General features: G+C 54.4%; 1 protein-coding gene across 7 annotated transcripts in view; it reads left to right on the top strand.

The window, feature by feature from the left end:
- Positions 1 to 687: 687 nt before the first annotated feature.
- NFASC (neurofascin) overlaps positions 688 to 23,320 on the top strand; it is a 75,121-nt gene continuing 52,488 nt past the window's right edge. For 4 of the 7 annotated variants that reach the window (XM_054711474.1, XM_054711472.1, XM_054711473.1 and 1 more), the window contains exons 1-6: positions 688 to 778; positions 10,401 to 10,506; positions 12,430 to 12,626; positions 13,067 to 13,189; positions 15,895 to 16,065; positions 20,091 to 20,141. In XM_054711474.1, the coding sequence (XP_054567449.1) occupies positions 688 to 778; positions 10,401 to 10,506; positions 12,430 to 12,626; positions 13,067 to 13,189; positions 15,895 to 16,065; positions 20,091 to 20,141 (739 nt within the window). Of the gene's footprint in view, positions 779 to 9,653; positions 9,672 to 10,400; positions 10,507 to 12,429; positions 12,627 to 13,066; positions 13,190 to 15,894; positions 16,066 to 20,090; positions 20,142 to 23,320 lie in introns of all 7 variants that reach the window. The other 3 variants (XM_054711470.1, XM_054711469.1, XM_054711475.1) reach the window with 2 other exon arrangements.

Below are 23,320 nucleotides of genomic sequence, written 5' to 3'. Positions count from 1 at the left end.
CGTTCTATCCAGAGTTGCCCTTCCTTCTAGAACAATGGTTCTCAACTCGGGGTGGTTTTGTCCCCCAGGGGACACTTGGCAATGTCTAGAGACATTTTTGATTGGTGGGAGAAGTGGGCTCTGCTGGCATCTCTTGGGTAGAGGCCGGGATGCTGCTATACATCTTACAGTACCTAAGACTGTTCCCCACACAAAGAATTATTGGGTCCCAAATGCCAAAAGTGCAAGGTTAAGAAGCCCTATTTTATTTGTTTATTTTTAATATATTTTATTGATTTTTTACAGAGAGGAGGGGAGAGGGATATAGAGTTAGAAACATCGATGGGAGAGAAACATCGATCAGCTGCCTCCTGGACACTCTCTACTGAGGATGTGCCTGCAACCAAGGTACATGCCCTTGACCGGAATCGAACCTGGGACCCTTCAGTCCACAGGCCGACGCTCTATCCACTGAGCCAAACTGGTTAGGGCAAGAAGCCCTATTTTAGAACAGTGGTCTGTGACCAAGGGGACCTTTGCATCCTTCCGGCCCTGTAGGATTGCTAGAACAAACCATGAGTTTAAGAAATAACTCACTTGTCGTATTTCTTTCCACAGCTGAGCTCTGTCTGGGAGGCTGAGTCAGAGCAGCTGGAAGCAGCAAGACCCCGCCGGCCGGGGAACGGGGAGCGGGGCTCAGCGCTGAGGATGGCCAGGCCGCAGCCACCACCCTGGGTCCACGCAGCCGTCCTCCTCTGCCTCCTCGGCCTTGGCGGGGCCATCGAGATTCCTATGGATCGTAAGTTCTCCTTCCTCTTTCAATCTTCCGATTTGGGGCAGAGGGAAGTTAAGACCCACTTCTGCAGAAGGTTGGGGGGTAAGAGGGAAAGAGCTGGGTTTCCCAAAAATGGAAGCAGGCGGGCTGGTGCTTTGGAGAGTGAGACTGTGAGTCTGCAGCCGTCTCCACTGTCTGCACTGCCTGGAGCCTGCTGAGCAGGACTAGAAGTGGCAGAGTTTGGACATCTGAGTGTCCTCTGTGGTCTTCACTTGCCCATCAAAGGGTGGTTATTTGCCTCATTCCTGAGCTGGATCCTCCAGGTCCTCTTGGCTGGACTGGCCAGGAGGACGGGTGGCTGGGAGCGGGTTGGGGAGGGGATTATTTTGCAGACGACGGTGGCTGCATGAGACATTGAAATAGAGCCCATTAGAATGCCACTGTGGGAGAACCAGGCACTGATTCCTGCTGCGTCCAGCTCTCCCACAGCAGAGTTGAAAAGTAAAATCCATGCCGTTCTGCTTCCTTATGAGCGGGGCATCACTTGGCCCTCAGAATCACAAAGTCAGGGGCTTGGCGTGCTGAACTCACCATGTCGCCACCAGCCGTATCTGTGGTACGTTCTTGATGGCCCACTGACTGGCAGCCATGCTCCTCGGCCCTGCATTTCCAGGTGCACCCACCGCCTTTGCCACAGCCCTGACACTCCTATCAGGACGTCTTGCATCCCCGTGCTGAGACGTGGGCACACCACCTCCGTGCCCTGTCCCCTGATTCCAGGAATAGATGGAGCCCGCATGATGCCAATGTTGACTTGGGCTCTCTCCAGGTGACAGATGTCTGGGGAGGGGTGGGAGAGTTACACAGCCTCCAAGAAATCTCCTCGGAGCTCTCCGGACCCAGGCCCTGGGGCCTGGAGGTAGCAGAGCTTCGAGAAGAGTTGCAGGTGTCTCAGCCCCTCCCACCCACTTCACCAACAGGAGCTGCCCCCGAGGAGTGGGCACTTTGGGTAAGAGCAGGCCAGAGAAACTATAGGGTAGGCCCGGAAGTAAGATGGACAAGGCCCCTGCTGTCCTCCCGGTAGCCCCAAGTATGTGTGGCGGCGGGAGGGAGGGGGTTGGCGGGCGGTACACACACATACACACAGACACTCAGGGATGGGGGCAGGGGAGTTGTGAGAGGAACTGTTCCATGGAGACCATCTGTACAGCTGGCTCAAGGAGATTCTCATTAACAGGCCCGGCAGACAATCTAATAAGGAGCACGATAGGCCCTCCCTCCCCCTGGAGACGAGGGGCTGCTGAGGAAATTGGTTATCAAGGAAGTGTTGAAGGCTCATTTCTCTTCCACCGCTTCTCCTCCCTCCCTCACCTGCCACTTTGATCCCTGGGGCTGGTAGGTGAGGAGTTCCTGCAAGGGGAACCCATAAATAGATGGCCTTGACATCTGGGCGAGGACTCTGGGTTCCTAGAGCTCTGCCTAGCCACAGGCAGGTGACCGAGCTGTCAGTCTCTTCCAGTACCACCAACGGAGCCCAGAGCTGGAGTGCCCTGCCCTCCCCAGCCTGGAGGGTCCATCCTCTCTGTGTTCCGTTCATAGAAACTCAGGCCCTCGCGTGGTCAGGGTCACACAGCAGATGGGTAATGGAGTCGCAAGAAGAACCCAGGTCTCTTTAACGACCCCCAATTTGGCGCTGCACATGCCCCACACTGACCTCTAGCAAACCTGCCTCCTTTCAGTTCTAAGAACTTCCCGGAGTAGCAGTGCACAGCAGAGAGCTGAGTACCTTCCAGCATCGAGTCCTGTGATTCTCACAGCTAATCCATGAAGTATGTGTTGTCCTTAGCTGACAGGTGAGAAGTCTGAGGTAGGGAGAAATAGAGCTGTTTCTCCAGCTCGTAAGTGGCAGAGCCAGCAAGTGACCACAGCGCCCCTCTGAACCAGGAGGTGAGTCCATCGCGACACATTCTGGGCGCCAGGCTGTCTCAGGAAACTCGCTGCCTCATGCACCTCCCTGGTAACTTCGGGCACAGTTGCCATAGTGAATTCTCCAGAATGAGTCTACAAAAGCTGAACACAAGACAAGAGAAAGGCAAGCCCTCCAGTTGCCCTGGGGAGAGGTCCCCTACAGCCCTTTTTCCCCCTCCCCCTTCCCAGATGATCTGCGTTCATCCTTCCTTCTTGCCCAGTGGAAGAGGCTGGGGAAAGATCAGTTATTCCTTTTCCCACCCAGCTTTATTGAGGTATTATCTATGCTAATAAAAGGGTAATATGCTAATTAGACTGGACAAAGCCGCAGCTGTGGATGGCGGCTGCTGCTGCTGCTGCTGCTGCGAGGTCAGGCTGAGGCTCAGGCAGCCATGGTGGCTGCAAGGGCCGAGGCTCAGGCAGCCGCGGCGGCCGGCAGTGGCAGCAGCAGCGGTGTGATGGAGGTGTCGCCTTCTCCTGATCAGCCAGGTCACCTCCTGCAGAGGGAGGCCAGAGGCAGCAGCAGTGAGGAGGTGATGGGGGGCAGTGCCTTCCCCTGATTGACCGGTCACCTCTCACAGAGGGAGGCCAGACTGTGGCTTAGGCCTGCTCCCCATGGGACATCCCCTGAGGGCTCCCGGACTGTGAGAGGGGGCAGGCTGGGCTGAGGGAACCCCCCCACCCCCAGTGCACGAATTTTTGTGCACTGGGCCTCTAATTAATATATAACATCTGTAAGTTTAAGAAGTACAACTTGATGATCTGCTACATGTGTAAATGATGAAATGATGGCCACAGTAGGGTTAGTTAACACATCCATCCCCTCATGTGATTACCATTGTGTGTGTGTGTGTGTGTGTGTGTGTGTGTGTGTGTGTGGCGATGACTTATAAGGTCCACTCTCTTAACAACTTTCAAGTATAATGTAGTACAGGCAACCTCATTTATTGTGCTTCACAGATGCTGCGTTCCTTACAGATCGAAGGTGTGTGGCAACCCCGCCTTGAACAAGTCTGCTGGCACCATTTTTCCAACAGCATTTGTTCACTTTGGGCCTCTGAGTCCCATTATGGTCATTCTTGCAGTATTTCAAACTTTTCCATTATTGTTATGTTTGTTATGGTGATCTGTGATTAGTGACCTTTGGTGTTACTATGGAAGCCGTCTTGGGGCACCACAAATCATGCCCATATTCCATGGCAAACTTAATTGATAAATGTTGCATGTGCTCTGACTGCTCCACGGCTTCCCTGAGACACAACAGTGTTTAAATTAGGCCAATCAGTAACCTTACTGTGGCCTCAATGTGTTCAAGTGAAAGGAAGAGTCGCACGTCTCTCACTTCACATCAAAAGCTAGAAATAATTGAGCTCAGTGAGGAAGGCACATCCAAAGTCAAGACAGGCCGAAAGCGGGGCCTCTTGTGCTGCAGAGCCAAGTTGTGGATGCAAAGGAAAGATTCTTGAAGGAAAGGAAAAGTGCTACTCCCGTGAACACACGTATGATAAGAACGCAAAACAGCCTCTCGCTGATGTGGAGCATGTCTTGGTGGCCTGGCTGGAAGATCAAACCAGCCACATTCCCTTAAGTCAAAGCCTAATGCAGAGCAAGTCCCTGACTCTGTCCAATTCTATGAAGGCTGAGAGAGGTGAGGAAGCTGCAGACAACACGTTTGGAACTAGCACAGTTAGGTTCATACGTTTTAAGGAAAGACTGTCTTCATAATATAAAAGCGCAAGGTGAAGCAGCAGGTGCGGATGTAGAAGTTATCCAGGAGACCTAGCCAAGATAACGAACAAAGATGGTTGCACTAAACAACAGATCTTCCGTGTAGATTAAGCAGCCTGCTATTGGAAGACACTATCACCCAGGACTTTTATAACTAGAGGGGAGAAGTAAATGCCTGGCTTAAAAGCTTCAAAGGACAGGCTGGCTCTCTTGTTAGGGGCTAATGCAGCTGGTGACTTTAAGGTGAAGCCAGTGCTCATTTGCTCTTCCAAAAATCCTAGGGCCATTAAGAATTACACCAAATCTACCCGGACTGCGCTCCATAAATGGGGCAACAAATACTTAGTGACAGCACATCTCTTTATAGCATGGTTTACAAAATAAAGATTCCTTTCGAAATATTACTGCTCATTGACAATGAACCCAAGAGCCCTGATGGAGATGTACAAGGAGATTAATGTTATTTTCATGACTGCTAATACATCATCCATTCTGCAGCCCATGGATCAAGGAATGCTTTTCACTTTCAACTCTTACTATTTAAGGGATGCATTTTGTAAGGCTATAGATCCCATACATAGTGATTCTCTGGTGGATCTGGGCAAAGTAAATCGATTCATCATTCTAGAAGTTATTAAGGACATTCATGATTCGTGGGAAGAGGTCAGAATATCAACATGAACAGGAGTTTGGAAGAAGTTGATTCCACCCCTCCTGGATGACTTTGAGGGGTTCAAGGCTTCAGTGGAGGATGTACCTGTGGGTGGGGTGGAAACAACAAAGAACTAGAATTAGAAGTAGAACCTGAAGGTGTGACTGAATTGCTGCAATCTCATGATCAAACTTTAAAGGGTGAGGATTTGCTTCTCATGGATGAGCAAGGAAAGGGATTTTCTGAGATGGAATCTACTCCTGGTGACGGTGCTATGAAGATTGTTGAAACGACAACACAGGATTTAGAATGTCACATAAACCTGTTGCTAAAGCAGCAGCAGGGGTTGAGAGGACTGACTCCAGTTTTGAAAGCAGTTCTGTGGGTAAAATGCTATCAAACAGCATCGCATGCTACGAGAAATGGTTAGTGAAAAGAAGAATCCATCGATGCGGCAGACTTTATTGTCGTCTTATTTTAAGAAATTCCCACAGTCACCCAACCTACAGCAAACACCACCTTGATCATTCGGCAGCCATCAACGTCAAGGCAAGAGGACCCTTGAAGGCTCCGGTGATGGTTTGCATTTTTTCAGCAACATGTTATTTTTAAATTAAGCTATGTACATTGTTTTTAGACATAATGCTATTGCACACTTAGACTCTAGAATAGTGTAGTCACTTTTTATATGCACTAGGAAACCAAAAACTTCCTTTGATTCACTTTATTGCAATATTGGCTTTTTCGTGGTGGTCTGGAATGAACCACCTCCGAGGTATGCCTATATTGTTCATTAGAGTTGCCATGCTGTAAATTAGATTCCCAGAATGTATTCGTCTTATAGCTGGAGGTCTGTACCTTCTGACCAATATCGCTCACCCCCTAGACCTTGGCAGCCACCATTCTATTCTGTTCCTTGAGTTTGACTTTTTTAGATTCCACATATAAGTGAGAACATACAGGATGTGTCTTTCTCGTCTGGCTTCTTCCACTTAGCATAATGCCCTCCAGGCCCATCTATGTTGTGGCTTAAGGCAGAAGATATCAGCACCCCCTCTTCCTTGTGGCATTCTTCCCAATAGCCAGGACATGGGGACAGCCTAAGACAGTGATGGCGAACCTATGACACGTGTGTCAGCACTGACACGCGTAGCCATTTCTGATGACACGCGGCCGCATGCCGAGGATGAAACATTTGCTGCTCCTGAGGATGAAACATTTGCGACTAGAGTCTAGGAGTTAGTTTTTGCCTCAAAGTGACACACTACCCGAGTTATGCTCAGTTTTTTGGCGAAGTTTGACACACCAAGCTCAAAAGGTTGCCCATCACTGGCCTAAGATTAGGCACTTCACTTTCCCTGTGAGTTGGGGGTAGGAGAAGTGAGGGGGTTCAGGCCAGAGGCTGCCCCGCCAGGTGTGCCCTTCTGTACCCTTGCCCCTTCGGCGGCATTTTCTGTGCAGGAGGATAGGGCATTGCTTCTGCTCTGGGGGTTTGGGTGCAGCAGGCTTCCAGGAACAGAGCCCTGGGCTGCTACACAGCCCCTCATTGAAGTGCCCAGCCTCCAGTCACCACCACTCTGCCAGCGGAGTCACACACACACCCTCCCCTCCCCAGCCTCAAGGACAGTGTGACCTTTGAAGAAAGCAAGGAGTCACCTCACAGCCAAAGAGGGCTTGCCAAAAAGTGAGTCTGCTGGCAGCTTCCCCGTCTCCCTCCCCACATCAGGGGACTCAGCGTTTTTCTCCCCGGAACCCGCGGAGGAGGGCAGTGGCGTGGTACTCCTCACCATCATCCCAAACGGTGCTGCAGGAGGGCTCAACACTCACACTCACTCACACTCACTCCATCCTCCGAGGGATGAGCCCAGAGGTCACAGATCAGAGTCAGGGAAAGACAAGGGGTGCATGAATACTGGGCCGCATCTGCCTCCCCCGCTGCAGAGTCTGTTGGAAGATTTTCCTCCGTCTTGGGAGCCAAAAGAACAAATGTATTCTCCACTCTACATTCGTCATCAGCAAGTTCTGTAGGAGAGAAGGGCAGGTGACGTGACACAGGATGGAGAACGGGGCAGGGGGGGCGGGGAGGGACAGGACTAGGCAGGCGGTCCCCACTGTCTTCTCCCTGTGGCAGCTTGTCTTCTGGGTCGGTTGTGTCCCTGTCATAAAGTCCTTGGTGGCACAGTGTGGCCGCAGATGTCATTACCTCTTGAGGCCAGTAGCTTCTCAAGAAGGCCCTGGCCTGATTTCAGTGTGGGGCCGGGGCACAGTAGAGCTGCCCGGTCTCCGTATCCCGGCAGCTCTAACTGCCCCGTGAGTCTCTTCTCCCTCAAGGTCTTCCCTCTGACTTACCTTTGTCCAGAATGTCAAGGAGAACGGAGGCCAAGGCCCCATCGGGCCAAGGCTGGGTCTGTGCCAGGAGCTCTGGGTCAGGCAGCAGAAGAGCTGGTTCTCACCCCCCGTCCTGAGACAGACTTCCTGGGGGATCTTGACCAAGGACTTCCCTCCCCTGGATTTGACTCCCTGGAGAACGTCTAGGGGTCTTCCCACTGAACCAGCATTGGAGTTGATAAGAGAGGCGCGAAGCCCACCGGGCAAAGCAGAGCCTTTAAAGATCAGCTTCCCATCCTGGGTGAGGCCAGAGCCTTCACCTGTGAGTGAGGACCCAGGAGACACCAACTGTCTCTTGAGATGATAAACCAGGGGCCTGGGCTGAGGTCAAAGGGGTGGGTCAAGTGTCAGCCCTGCTTCTCCTGAAAGTGGCCCCTTCTCCCAACTTCCCACACCCCCGTGAGAGGACACACCGTCCAAAACCAGCCCCACTGCTTTCAGTCCTTCCAGAACACCCCCTGCAGGTGAAGCTGCTCAGGGGGAGCTCCACGGAGCACACATTTAGAATCCATAGACTTCTGTCCCCCACCCCCGCCTCCTCCGCCAGGTGTTTCATTTCTTATTGTTTCCTACCCAGGGGGCCAGACGGAATTCCTCTTCTGTGCCCGAGCAGGCCGCACAAACCCGGGCCACTTGAAAGAATTACTCTGAACCTTTTCGTGGGTCTTGCTCTCAAGACTTCCACTCCCTGATAGCGTGTGCAGTAGGCCACCGTTCCTGCTACCCACCACCTCCCCTCTCTGGTGCCTATCTTCTCTCCTGTGACTCTTTCTGCAGCTCTTGGTCCCGTCTTAACTCTGCCTCTGCCTCTCTGAGCGACTGCCCCCTTCTGAGTCCCCGAACTCCTCGTCCCCGTCTCATATGGTCACCATGGCTCAGCAGCCGCCTCCGCTTCTCCCAGGAAGCACGCCCTCGGAACGAGTCAGCACCACGCTGACATCCACACCCGTGTGCAGTGGGACAGGCGTAGTCATTTCTGATGTAAAAGTTCTCTCTAAAAGTTACAGCGACAGGGGTGCTGCTTTCTGCAGACAAATTTCAACCAAGACCTTGTCCCCGCCAAGAATATACCATCTAAAACCCTGTATTTAAATCACAGTCCAGCCGAAACCGGTTTGGCTCAGTGGATAGAGCGTCGGCCTGCGGACTCAAGGGTCCCAGGTTCGATTCCGGTCAAGGGCATGTACCTTGGTTGCGGGCACATCCCCAGTGGGGGGTGTGCAAGAGGCAGCTGATCGAAGTTTCTCTCTCATCGATGTTTCTGACTCTCTATCCCTCTCTCTTCCTCTCTGTAAAAAATCAATAAAATATATTTTTAAAAAAAAATAATAAATCGCGGTCCACAGCCCACCACTTGGCTGCTGGGGAGAAATGCAAGATCTACCAAATCAGAACCTGCATGTTAACATCCCCCCCAGTGCTTGTCAACGTGTGAGAAACACACACGCCTGTACACGGGCATCTCAGGGGTGGCCACCGGCCCTTTTGTCTCTTTCATAAAAAGCAGGGGGGGCATGCTGGGCCCTGCTTCACCCGCAGTGGTTCAGAAGCGGGATTTCCGCAGGGCAGGGGGCTTCTGCCGGGAGCAGGGCACTCACCATTCATCCGTCCCTAGAGAGGTCCAGAGGCCGGCAAAGGAGGAGACGATGAGGGAAGACGGTGCTTTCATGTGTGAGAGAGAGCGAGGGGCAGTGGGGGAGTGGGTCCCTGGGGGCTCTGTCCTGTAGCAGGGGTTCCACCCCTTCCCTGGCACGCGGCCTCACCCTGGCACGGTTGGCCGAGGAGCACCTAGAGGTGGCGGGTGGCATCTCCGGAGCCCAGCCTCTTAGGAGCAGCTGCCACTCTTGACGTTTGGCCTCACCTGGTGGCACCGTCATTTGTCAGAAGCGGGTCTTTCTGCTCCGCTGCGTGGTTTGGTCTCGGGGGAGGCATCGCCTTCCCCATGAAGCACCTGCTGGGTGCCCGCACTCCAGCGTGGCTCCTCCACTGAGCTCTGCAGCTGGCAGGAGAGAACCCGGGCACAGTGCCCTCCCCCCCCACACCCCGCCCCCGCGTCTCCCTCCTCCCTGCGTGCTGGGCCCTGAGGACACCTGGCGACTGGTCCTGTGTGATAACTGATGTCTTCTTCTCTCCCCGCACAATGCTAACCCACCGGACTAACAGCCAGCATTCAGAACGAGCGTAAGTCCCGGGCGCCTCTCTGCACCTTTGCCTCTGGGGGGTAGGAGGGCAGGAAGGTGGGCGGGCGGAGGCCAGGTGAGGGCACGCCGGGATCCTTGGCCTCTCCGCCCTGCCTGCTGCGGCTTCCTGACACCAGCGCTCTGTGGTGAGGCCCCTCACCACCCGGGAAGGGGAGAGGCTCAGCCTACGAAAGGCAGGCGGGTGAGAAGGGCCGTGCTTCCTGTCCTCGGGCGGCTGGCACGGGAGCCCCCGGAGAAGTGCAGCTCAGGACCGGGAGGGAGGAGATGCTCTCTGGCCTGCAGACAAGTCCCTGGGAAATTCTCTGGGGACTAAAGCCTCTTTCAGCTCCATCCTGGCCACAGGTTGGCCATCTGTTGACCCTCCAGGGCTCAGAACCATCACAGCCACCAAGTTCTGAAAATCTAGCTGCTTTTTGTTCCTATATTCATTCAACAAACATTGACATTGTCCTAAGCATTGGACAGAAGAGTGGGTCCAACAGAAGCCTGGCCTTCAGTTTCTCACGGGGATACGGGGACATCATAAAGGGATTCTTCTTAATGGGTGTCTGACCCGCATCCCTTCCCCGCGCTCTCTGGATGGGGCCCTGCCCACCCTGCTGGCTTGCTTTTCTGTGTGGTTTCCGAAGCTCTTACTTCCAGCCCTTCTCCGAGCCAGGGACCCGGCAGGTTCCCGCCGCCTGACCGCCTGCCGTCTGCCCTGTTGCAGTGTCCCAGCCCCCGACCATCACCAAGCAGTCCGTGAAGGACCACATTGTGGATCCCCGCGATAACATCCTGATCGAGTGCGAAGCAAAGGGGAACCCGGCCCCCAGGTGAGCGCACGGGCAGGAAAACCCCGCTGGGCGAGGGAAGGGGCCACAGGAGGCCATTTCAGCTCCTCCATGACAGCTGGCCTCCGAGAGATTGCATTTACCCGTTCAGCCCGCACTAGGCAGAAAGTACAGTTTGGAAAATTAGGAAATTTGGCTGATGAGGAAACTTGGGACCAGAAACTAAGAGGCTTAAGGTCACACCAGTGCCAGGACTAGATACGCTTTCTGGCTTCCAGCGTAACACTGCCTGGGCTGCCATGATTCTGGCTTAGAAGCTTCCTTCCCAAGGAATCGTTTTGAGTTGGGGTGGTGAGCTTTGCTCAGAGGCAGAAAAGCAAGCAGGACCTGCAGGGCCCCAAAGGCAGTCCCTCTCCCTAGCTCACTGAGTGAGTTCTGAGCTCGTCCCTGCTCGTGTGTGTGTGTGTGTGTGTGTGTGTGTGTGTGTGTGTGTGCACGTGCACACGTCGGCATCACATGGATCAGCAGACTCGAGTTGAAAGCCTGCCGCGTGCCAGGCTGTGTGTCCGCGTTGTTCCTCACACACAGAGTTGTGTAGGGGAAGGGCCTACGTCCTCGTGAAGGGAAGTGAGATGGAGGCACAGAGACATTCAGTGCCTTTCCAAGGTCACGCAGTGCCTTTCCAAGGTCACCCAGGCCAGGTGTGTTTCAGTTGGACGGCAAGCACTGGTGACAAAGCAGCTTCCACAGGCCGGAGCTTTCAGGAGCTCATGCCAGATTCAGACCCAGACATGACCTGACCCCGTGTGTGTGTGTGTGTGTGTGTGTGTGTGTGTGTGTGCGGGGGGTTGGGGGGAGGCGGGGGGCGGTCAGCAGGAGAAAGCAGGCAGGGTGCAGCAGCCTCAGGTGTGTGGCAGCTTTCTTTCCCCGCCCTGCCCCCCCCCCAAGTTTGCATGAGCCTGTGGGCCTGGAACAGCAGAGCCTCCTTGCCCACGGTGGGAGAAGCAGGATCGTCCCGAAGGGTCAGGCAGGGCTTGGGTGACCTTGCTTCGGAGGTCTGGGCTGCCCCATGTTCCTTTGTGGGGACAACGACGAACGCTGCTTCTTTAAGGTTATATCCTGGGCAGCTAGACACGCGTCCCCCCAGGAGAAGCAGAGGGACATGCTTCTAACCGGGCTCAGGTTGATGGAGGCTTTTTCTCTCTCAATGCAGCCCCTTCTGGGCCATCAAGCGCAGCCACTGCCATACATCCCACCCACTGAGCAGGGGCCCAGGTAACCTGAGCCACCTCACTTCCCTTTAGAGCAGAGGTCCTCAAACTTTTTAAACAGGGGGCCAGTTCACTGTCCCTCAGACCATTGGAGGGCCGGACTATAGTTTAAAAAAAACTATGAACAAATTCCTATGCACACTGCACATATCTTGTTTTGAAGTAAAAAAACAAAACGGCAAAAACACCCGCATGTGGCCCGCGGGCCGTAGTTTGAGGACGCCTGCTTTAAAGGCTGTTATGAAATGAGGAGGCAGGTGGAGCAAGCCAGCCTCCTGGGGGAAATGGGGACTTGGGTTTGCATTCCTAGCTGGAGGGTGGGAAGCCCTGGGGGTGGGGGTAGGGGGCCGCTGACTCTGGATTTTAAAAAATAAAAATCACTGCCCACTCCTCCAAAGAACAGTCCCCAGGGGCTGCGCGGTGTGCACCGTGTGGAAGCATGACTCCCAGCCTTGGCTGGTGCGAGAGCTGTCGGGGACCTGCTCCCCAGATTCACCTGCGGGGGAGGGGCAGACGCTGCATTCAGGATGCCCAGGTGGTTCTGCCACTGTGTCCGGCTGGGCCCGTTGGTATGAAGGTGTGGTTTTGTGACTGAGCCAGGGACTGGGGTCCTGAGATGGTCACCTGGAGCCCGGAACCCACCCTGTTCCCGTTTGTGGCTCCTGCCTTACCCCCCTCCCCCCATTGTCCACAGCTTCCACTGGACTCGGAACAGCAGGTTCTTCAATGTCGCCAAGGACCCCCGGGTGTCGATGAGGAGGCGGTCCGGGACCCTGGTGATCGACTTCCGCAGCGGAGGGCGGCCAGAGGAGTACGAGGGCGAGTACCAGTGCTTCGCCCGCAACAAATTCGGCACAGCCCTGTCCAATAGGATCCGCCTGCAGGTGTCCAGTGAGTAGGGCCGGCGGAGGGCGGCAGGGTGGAGGGGGACATGGACGGTCATTCTAGAAGGGCCGCCCCTGCCCTTGGCCTGTTGGTGCTTTGGGGCCCTGCAGGTCCTGCTTGCTTTTCTGCCTCTGAGCAAAGCGCACCACCCCAACTCAAAACGATTCCTTGGGAAGGAAGCTTCTAAGCTAGAATCTTGAACAATTTCACCAGCCACTCTGGGCACAGGAGGAGGGGAAGGAGAGGAGCCTTTGAAGACATGCACCCATTCAGACAAAGGCCTCTCTCCTCTCTCCTCTGCCTCGCTTGGACCGGGGGCCTGGCCCTCTCCCCTGTCTCGCTTGTCCTGTTGCTTCCTCTTCCCCTCCTCACATGCCGGCCCCTAACCCCCTCCTTGCCCGGCCCCAGCATCACCCGCATTTCCTCCTCCTCTGTGTTCCTCCCAGAATCTCCCCTGTGGCCCAAGGAGAATCTAGACCCCGTGGTGGTTCAAGAAGGCGCCCCCTTGACACTCCAGTGCAACCCGCCGCCCGGACTTCCGTCCCCCGTCATCTTCTGGATGAGCAGCTGTAAGTCTTGGGGATTGGTGTTTTATGTCCATGTTAATCTTAGGGAGTAGGGTGGGAGTGTTAAATGGGGGGGGGGGGGGGGGGGCTTGCCTTGTGAGAAGCAGATGTAAGGTGGCCACGTGGCTAAGAACTGGCTCTGTGGAGAGGCTGATTGGGTTCATTTCCTAAGGCCGGCTGCTATTTGCTGTGTGATCTTGAGCAAGTTGCTTAACATCTCTGGGCCTCGGTTTCCTCTCTTGAAAATGGGGCTGATAATTGTACTTATCTAATAGAATTATTATAAGGATAGATAAGTTAATGCATCCAAAGTACTTATAACAGGGCCAGACACACAGTAAGTACTTGGTAATATTTGTGAGCAAAAGTAAAAAGAATATGAAAGAGGATTAACTGTGTTTTTTTAATCCTTATCCGAGGGTATTTTTTTTCCATTGATTTTTTTTTTTTTTTTAGAGAGAGAGTGGAGGGGAGGGAGAAAGGGAGAGAAAGAGAGAAGCATTGATGTGAGAGAGACACATCGATTGGTTGCCTCACCCTGACTGGGGCCAAGGATCAAGCCTGCAACTGAGGTACATGCCCTTGACTGGGAATTGAACCCATGACCCTTCAGTCCAACACCCTAACCACTGAGCAAACCGGCCAGAGCAGAAACTATTTTTTAATATGCCAATTGAAGGTGGATTGGTACCGAGCCTCTTTCAACCCTTGGTTGGTCTGGACTCGTGCTTCCTGTTAGGACAGAAGTGGAACATGCGTGAATGAAACCTCTGGCGGAGGGTGATGGGAGGTAGAATCTCTGGAGCAGGGGACAGTGCACCGTCATTCAGAGATTGTCCAAGCTCTGTTTTGGACTGAGGCTCATTTAATCACTCTGGACCTCAGTGTCTTCCTCTGTTTTCAAACTAAAATTGGGGCGGGGTGGGGGGGCATTACAAGGGTGCATAGAGGACTGCTATCTATCTTCCTAGCTGCCCTCCCTCTCTCCCTCCCCTTCTCTCCCCCTTCCCCTGCCTTCCATTCCTTCTTCCCTATGTATGCATCCATCTGTCAGTCTAAACCCCCTCCCGCCTTCCTGCCTGTCATCCATGCTCTCCATTCCTGAATTCTTACCAAAGAGGCCGCCTTGTCAACGAGCCAGCGGGTGAGTTGTTTTGCAGAGGGCGAGTGGCTTTGTGCCCAATCATTGTCCATCTCTTCCCTCGCCACCGAGCACATCCGTGGGGAAGGCTGCCTGGCCACAGACTGGGCGTTGGTCTGTGAGCTAACAGGTCAGAGCCTCCTCTCTCAGCCCCTGCGTCATACTCTCACACTGCCTCACAACACTCGTATCTCTGAGCAGATCTCATGGCCTTCTTTGTCTTTCCATCCCCACTGACATGTCCCCACCCACGTTTCCCTGGGTTACAGTAATTACCCATCCCTGGCCTTCCTGGTCTTTCTGAAAACATACATGTGACCGTTCATTCATAGGCTCAAAACCCTTCATCGCTCCTCCATCACCTCGGACACAGTCTGGACTCTGTTCCCTGGCACACAGTTCCCTCCTGATCCGGTCCCTTCTGCCTCTCCAGCCCTCCTCCCACCCTCAGCCCCTCCCCACCCCGCCCTCCTTCTCAGGGGCTCTCTGCTTTAACACACACCGTCCCTGTCTTAGCTCCTTCCTCTGATGCCTTATAAATGTTACGCAGCCTTCAAGCCACAGCTCAAGCCCCTAGAATGGATGGGCTGCTCCTTCTCTCAGCTCATCCCCTCTTGTCCGGGCTGCCCACTCACCACACTGCATTGCAGTCAGTTATTCATCCCCTGTCTCTCCTACCAGACGGCAGGCCCTTTGGCTTTCTTACTCATCTCTCTTTCCCCAGCACCTCGCACAGTGCCTGCACATAGTAGGCCTACAGGAAACCTTTGACAATTGAAGAGCTGACCATCCCATTGTGGGAGAGTTGGCATCATTAACCTGGTGCTTGAAGAAATGGTGGCTTAGAGAACACTCGTGGGGATAGGAAGGAGTTTGCTATGAGTAGTCAGCCCTGGAAGTAGACTTTTACAACCCAGATAGCCTGGGAGACCTGGCTGCTTGCATTTACATCAGACGCAGTGCTTGAAAAATACATGGATGGACACTGTAGTCAGCATTCTCTGCCACTCCCATGATGCCGTTAATTCTAAAAAGCACACATTTTCATGTTTTCCCATCTCCTAAACTGAGAAGCATCCTAAAATTGATGGCGTGCATCACTGGTTGGTATGCATCTTACAATTATGTTTGGTAGTGCTTTTCGCTTTCCTGGGGACTGGACGGGGGGCGGGGTATAAAAAAATAAAACAAGTGAATTTGACTCCTGATTTGGGAGCATCTGAAGGATCGTGTCCCCTCCCTCTGGCCTCCAGGCCTGTCTGATCTTTTGTGGCATGAACGGGAGACAGAAAGTATGGTCATAGAAGCATGGACGTGGTGGGCAGGCAGGTCTGAGTCTAACTCCCCCTCTCCCTCACTGCTTATGCAACAGAACAGTTACGTCCTCTGCTTTCTTATCTGTGAAATGGGAATAAGCACCCCTCAGAGTTGAGAGTGAAGTTAGGTCAAATAATGTGGAGCACCAGGCCCGGCTGGCCCTCCGTAGGTGCCCACTCGCCAGAAACATCATGATCATTGTAACTGTTATCATTTCTGCTCACCTCCCCGTACCTCTGCTTTCTTATAGCCATGGAGCCCATCACCCAAGACAAGCGGGTCTCCCAGGGCCATAACGGGGACCTGTATTTCTCTAACGTGATGGTGCAGGACATGCAGACCGACTACAGCTGCAACGCCCGCTTCCACTTCACTCACACCATCCAGCAGAAGAACCCATTCACCCTCAAGGTCCTCACCAGTAAGTGCAGGCCCTGCCGGCCGGGGGGCTGGGGGCCGGGGGCGGCAGCCCACCCAGCCGAGCAGCCCCGGGTGCCTGGGCCTGGGGGAGACACATCCCTGAGGCTGACCTAGAAACCTTTCCAGCTCACTGTGCCTGAGCTACCTCAGCTTCTCTCAGACACCTCCTGATCGGGAGCCTCGAGCTCAGCTTGGTCCTGCCCTGAGTCAGTGCTTCTCAGACTCGGCTGGGAATCAGAATGCCCTGGGGGACTTGGCACGGTCCCCGGGCCCAGCCCGGTGGCGCCTCTCTGCGCTTCGTCAGCTCCCGGGGGATTTGGACACGCCGGGATTTGAGAAGCATTGTTTTAGGAGCTCATCCACACCCCTCTCGTGTCCTCAGCTTGGTTACCTCTTTTATGTTCCGTCATTGTTTGCTCATCTTTATTTCCAGCATAAGCCACAGCACAGAACATCCACATGAGTGGGTGGGTACACCTCCATGGGTTGCATTTGATTCTGGGACATGTGTATATTGGACCATATGGAATCGCTGTGTTTGCAGGTTGCAGGTTTATGGTTAGCCTTGTTTGTTTTCATCTTTATCCCCTGATTCTGTCCGACGGGCACCAAGGCAGATCGGCATTTCCTGACCCACGGTAGCGTTTTGCTGGCCCTGCACGGAGGAGAGAGAAGCTGATCAGCTCCGGGCACACTGCTTGCCGGGACTCACTGGCTCGGAGCTTTGGCTGCGAGTCCTCAGCCTGCTCGGGACGTTGACCGAGGCTGTGTGGGTTGTCTCCGTGGGTTTATAACATGCCTTCCATGGAGGGGCCCCCCCGCCCCAAAGACCTCAGTCTGCCTGACTCAGCTGTGAATGGTGTTCCCAACACTGGGGACAGTGGCGATGGTGAGGGAAGCCAGACGAAGCTTTCTCAGGTCGGAGAAAAGAGGCTGAACCCTGGCTGCCTGGAGCCCACACGTGCAGGTGGCTGGCGATGCCTCCTGGAGGGACGTGGGAGGCGGGGAGAGGCTTGGGTGAGCTCACTCCTCACTCAGGACAAGTGGGGCGACCCTCAGCGCTCCCCTTTCCTCGCCAGTCCCTGCCCGCGATGGAGACCTGCTGTGCCAAGAGTCAGCCCGGCCCCGCTGTTCCCACGTGGCCTCCAGGTGGAGCCACAAGAAGCAGCTTCCCCTGCTTTTATTCCCCTCTTTCTTTTTTTCCTTTCTCTTCATTTCCTCCCCTTTTCTTTTTCACTTCCTTCCTCTCTATTTCTCTTTCCTCTTTCTTACTTTCTTCTTTCCCCCTCTCTCATCTGCTCTCGCTCTTTGACCCAGTTTTACCCACCTCTAATCTCCCCCACACACACACCTTGTGCCTCTGCAGGTCCCCACACTCTGTTCTGAGCAACAGGATGGCCAGAAACCCAGGGACAAGCCCTGCATGTTCCTGGCAGGGTCACCCAGCTTCAGGCTGTCTGCTGCCCCTCCCTGGCGTTCCTATTCTAGACAAGAAATGGGTTGTCTGAGGTGTCTCCTCGGTGCACGCCAGGGGTGACTGCCTGCCAGCTGGCCGAGCCGGGAGGACAGCGTGGTCTGCCCAGGACCTCAGCGGCCTCCGGGGCCAGGACGCGGCTGGCCGTGTTAGGTGGGGGGCCGGGAAGGGAGGTCAGGAGCTGCTCACTGAGCCCATCCCTGGACGCCTGCAGTGCCATCCCCGGGTCCCTCTCTCCCTGCCCGGGACAGGCTGGAAGTCAGCCTGCTGTTTGAGGGCTGGGTCAGGTGACCGTCCGTGGTCCTGGCAGAGGCCTCCGCTGTCCCACAAGGCAGAGGCGGGGGATGGAGGTGGCGAAGAGCCTTCCTCTGTGGCATTAAGCAGTTAGAGATTTCAGCCACATTTACAAGTTGGTCTTTCCAGAAGCATCCTTTTCTCTGAGAAAAGGGATGTCTGTTTCTGCTCCATTCATGGGTCTCCTGTGCCACTGAAAACGCCTCCAAATGCCGAGGGGCCCCGGGCGCTGCCGGCTTCCTGGCGTCTCGGGGGGCAGCTTTGGCCGGGAGCAAGCTCCGGGCACCCGCGCAGCCCACATGTGCTCTCTCCCCTTCCCTGCCTGGCAAGGACGCAGGCTTTTTCCTCTGCCTTCAGGACCAGGCCGGTGGGAGGCCGAGGTGGGACAGCGTCGAGACTCAGCCCTCCAGGGCTCTGTCCCAGCTCGCCCACCAGGAAGGAATGAACCTCACCACCGTGGGTTTTGTAGTTCCTGCAGTAAAGGAAGGGGCACCTGACACACAGCACCGCGATCTGGAATCAGTTGTAAACTTTGTTTGGGGTGCGGTCCCACGCAGAGCGGGCCCCGTCCACCCGGTGTCTCTGGACAGCGAGAGGCAGCCGCGGCGAGGGAAGCGGTCTCCCCGAGGAGACGCGGGAGCACTCACCGCCTCCCTCTAACATCTGTGTCTACGTGACACTCTCCGAGGAGTCAGAGGCCTCCCTGAACGCCTCAGATGTGCTCCCAGGCTCCACAAACGCAGGCGCAGCCTGAGCGTGGGTCTCCTCCCTGGGTGGGAGCACAGAACAAGGGCCTGTCCCCTGCGTGTCCCCGTCCCCTCCCCCAGGAGTCCAGCCACAGCCAGGCCTGCCCTTTGCCACTCCGCCTCTTCTTTCCCTGCAGGTCAAGTCCACCCCGTAGCTCCAGGGAAACCCACGCTGGCTTCCAAACACAGGCCAGGCCTTTTACACAAACCTGCCTTAAGGGCTAGTGCTTAAGTCCTGAGCATCTTCCTGCTGGGATGCAGCCCCAGAGAGGGCCAGTCTCCCGTCAGCTGTGACAGGGTTGAGCTGTCCTCCAATAGGCCAACGTCCTGGCAGGCCCCTCTCCTCCCTCAGGCCGGGGGTGGGGGGAGCGGGCGGCGGGGAGAAGAGAGGGAGCAGTTCCGGCTTCTCAGGGCTGTCTGCCTGGCTGCCAGTCAGCTGCTCTACCCCCAGCCTGTGCTACCGACAGAACCTGAACCCCGTGGCTGGAAGGGATGGCGCTGCAACAGTGAAAAGCGACTTAACGATCGGGGCATGATCATGTGCCCTACTTCAAAATGCTCTCTCACGGAGGCTTCAGGCCCAAGGGTTTACTCGCCTAATGTTGGAGCGAGGCCTCTGGTCTCGCTCCTGAAGGAATGGCTTCGCTTCTGAGTCTCGGCTTAGGCATCAGCAGGCCTCTCCCAGTCCACAGTGTAGAACTCAAAGCACTCCCGTACCCGCCTCTCTCTCTTTCGCCCCCTCTTCCTCTTTCCCCCTCCTTCCAAATCCTCTTTCTAATCCTAAAATCTGAGCCTCAGCCTAGCTCTGCCTGCTCCCTGGACCACTCCTCGCCTCCTCAGAAGGAGGCCTTTCTGCCCACAGACACATCTCGGAGACCAGGGTGGCGCCCACTCGTCAGGGTGGAGGTGCGTGTTGCTGGTCAGCACGCATTGTCGGCTGCTGCCCAGGGTCCCTCTCTCCCCCTCTGCTGACGAATGTTTCTCTGGACGGTTTTGTCTGCTCCTTTACGCCCACCCCTTGCAACCTGGCTTCTGCTCAGACAGGACGCGGCCCTTTCCCGGGGCTCACGAACACCCCTTTCTCTTTAGCCCCCAAGAGCTGGCTTGACCCGGAGGCCTGGCAACTGGGGATTTTGATGGGACGCAGTTTGTTCAAAGACGGCCACGGGGTATCACTAACCCTTATCTCATTTGTTTGAAAATATAGTAGGACCAAGCAGTTAAGGGCCACGCCTAATTTTTTTTTTTTTAATTTAAAAAGAAACTTTTTTTTTTTTTTATTGCCTTCTTTTGCAGGAGTTAACCGTTTCTTTCTTTTTTGGGCTGTCTTGTGCTGCTTGTTCTTCACCAAAGTGTATTTCCTTTCCAAGTTCGCCGTGTCCTTTCTTTGCCAAAGGCCACGGCGCGCTCCGGTTGTTTTGTGGCTTCGCATTTCTGTTTGTTCTCTCCCGTTTACGCCTCTGTGACCGCTCCGTGGCCCCCTGTTTGCTCACCCTCTTTTGTTTATTGCAGACCACCCCTATAATGACTCGTCCTTAAGAAACCACCCTGACATGTACAGTGGTGAGTCGCTGTGGTAACCTTGGGAGTAACCTTGCCTGTCCTAACCAACCCCAGTTTGCCTAACTTTGACTGATACCGCGTCATTAACTCATGCTGAGTGGCAGGTCTGACAGCCGGCCAGGCCGAGGTGCCAAGGCGCCGCCTGCAGAACGCTGCTTGCCAGGAAGACAGCGGCCAGTTTGGGGGTTTGAAGTGGCTGATGTGGCTTGGTCTCCTCCTACAGGCAGGCCTCCAGTCGGTAAATTCTGCACACGTTGGTCAAACCAGGGGAGGACTTCAAAGGAGCTTCTTGGAGGGTTCAGTAGAGACTTAGGCATCGGTGGTAGGTGGGGGGAGGGTAACTGAGGGTGAGGAAGCAGGAGTAAGTCTGGACTAGAGTGGTTTAAGGAGCACAGGAAGCCTCGCAGTGTGTGTTTTGTTAACTCTTTAAGTGTCTGGGTGTGAATTGCCTGCCTTGCGGCCTAGCCATAGCTAGTGGGGATACCATATCACAGGCCCCTGGCCTCTTTAAAACCCACCTGGGAAATAGTTAGAGTCCAGCTCTGAGTTCTGTTTCAAGGTGAATATGGATGAAGTTGTGCTGTCCCTGGCCCTCCTCTCTCCTCGGGGCGTGCGCACAAATCCAATGCCCACCCGTCCACACGTTTGCAGGTCACAGAACAGTTTCCATGAGGCATAACTAACTTCATACAACGGGTTGCTCAAGCTGATTAGTGGAGTAATTGGCTCCTTCCACACCTGGGTTACTCCCACCATGGCTCAAGATGCCCTATTTCCCGAGCAGCCAGAAGAATCGTCCTTTTCTGCCAAGACAGCTGGCCCCCATCATCAGCCTCGACTCCGAAGCTGGGACTGCAGGTCCCCAGGGGGGGGCGTTGTGGGCTCCACTAGACAGGAAGTGTCTGTATTGTGATGTGCTAATGTAAACAATGAGTGGGGGATGGGAAGAGGGGTGAGGGGCAAAGGCTCTAATTTGGCACCAAGCAGCTAGAGCCACACTGAGATCCTGCCAAGGAGATTTACTGCCTGAGGAAGCAGGGGATCTTTGCTGGATTCTGGGTGTTATTTGTTTTCTAAACGATGGGGCCACCGCCATGGTGTCCAGAGCCCCAGCGCACTGGTGTGGAATGTGCCTTTTTCTAAATTGGATTTCGGGTAATCTATTATAGAAGTATTCTTAAAGCTGGAGAACTTCAGAGCCAGACGGTCCCTTAGAGACCGTCTGGTCCCAGCTCCTCGCTTTATGGAAGATAAACAGTTCAGGGCATAAGCATATGGAGTTGTTTTATCAATGGCGTAGGCTTGGGTGATTCCAGCCGCTTAAACCAGTTTAGTATTACAAGTGAATGAGTGGGAGTTGTAAGAACCAAGGGCTATGAAAACAAGCAAAACTCACAAGTACTCACATTGTTACCAGAGAGGGACCAAGCCCAGAGCAGGTCTGCCTGAGGCCGGCCTGTGGTGTGTGGGTTCTTGACTTCACAACACGAGTCCAGGTGATTCTTTTTTTTTTTTTTTAAGAATCGTTTATTGATTTTTAGAGGGAAAGGAAAAGAGAGAGAAACTTGATGTGAGAGTACAACATCGCTGGGCTGGCTCCTGCACGCCCCCTACCAGGGATTGAGCCCAGGAATGTGCCCTTGACTGGGAATCGCACCTACGAGGGATGACACACAACCAACTAAACCACACCGGCCAGGGCAGAGTCCAGGTGATTTTGAGCTGGGGTCAGTGGAACAGGAAGGGCTAGGATAGAAGAAGCTACAGACGAAATTCTAGGCCGGGCTGCTGTGTCTCTCTAGAAATGTTATAGGAAAGAAGTGTGCCTAGGCTCCAGTGTGGCCAGCTCACTGGAGAGTCAGAGAAAAGGGGACCCTGGAGACAGATTCGGGGGGTTAACCTGGGACGAGCTGCCGCTGCTCCTTGCTCCCCTGGTTGTAAGTCTCATTGGGACACTTAGAGTTTAAGAGAAAGATAATTCACTCAAAAAGGAGATTCAACTGAGCACTGGCTTCTTTGTCTTGAGGGGTTTTATCTGCTTTCTGAAGGCAGGGATTTTAGGGGAGGTCTCAGGAGGAGGATCGCAGTAGAATATTCATCACCTTTCCAGATGTGCCCTTTCAGGGCCGTGGTCTTCGTTGACTGATGGACACCAGGGAAGGGATCGTTAGTCATTGCAGCTGGGCCTGGCATCGCCACCTGGCCTAGCTGCCTTTCTGGGCCTGGAGCTGAAACACAACTGAGGCCTCTCTAGGGAGGAAACACAAATGCTCTCTCTAGGGAGGAAAGGTCAGGGCGTCCAAACAGCATGGCCAGCGATATGCCAGGGGAGGAAAGGGCACCCTGGGGGTAAGGTTCAGCACCAGTTTTGCCTGTTGCCAGTTTTGCTTTCTGCCCCGGGGACCGTCTCTATCTGACTGTAAATTGCTCGACCAGTCTGTCCAGCTGTCGGTCTCAGTTTCCCCATTCCACTCGCCAAGGAATTTTCCTGGCTTCTTGCTATCCTGCCTCAACATGAGAGGGACCCCTTCTCTTGAAGTCAAGGGAGAATGGCTGACCAAGCATGACGGCAGCTAGGAAGGTTGTAAAGTCAAAGTGAGGCCCGTGCTGAACAAAGGACAGCTGTGTTGGATGCTTCTAGAAAGAAAGAGAAAGTGAAAAGAAAGGAAAGGAGATAAGGCCCTTCCTGAGTGAGAGGCGTGGCAGAGAGACTGTGCAGTGAAAAATGTCCAGTGCGTCACTGTGTTTGGCTGTGAAACATGGCAGGTCCCTTTTGTAGCAGTGGGGCCATTCCCGCCCCCGTCCTCCCCCCACCCCCCCACCCCCCCACCCCCCGCCATCATTACATTCCGTTCTAGTGATTTCTGCAGTGGTTTGGTATCCTCTGAATGTATGCCAGATGCCCCCTGACTTGCCCAGACCAGGAGACGAGGAAGATGAGAGTGTGCACGCTGAAGGAGACTGCCATGAGTTAAACTCGGGCTCCGGGATGCACCATTGATTGACACAGGGCAAGTCATTTAGCGTGTCAGACCTTTTCGTCTGCAAAACGGGTCTATTACCTGCCCCATCCTTTTGTTGTGAAGATTAAATAGGGTTACATGCATGTGGTTCCTGGCATGGTGTCAGACACACCAGTGATATTGAAGGGAATGGTTAGTGTTGACTGTCTGAAGTAT

The sequence above is a fragment of the Eptesicus fuscus genome, chromosome 22 (assembly GCF_027574615.1).
Source record: "Eptesicus fuscus isolate TK198812 chromosome 22, DD_ASM_mEF_20220401, whole genome shotgun sequence".
Lineage (NCBI taxonomy): Eukaryota > Metazoa > Chordata > Mammalia > Chiroptera > Vespertilionidae > Eptesicus > Eptesicus fuscus.
This window is presented reverse-complemented; position numbering and strand designations above follow the sequence as displayed.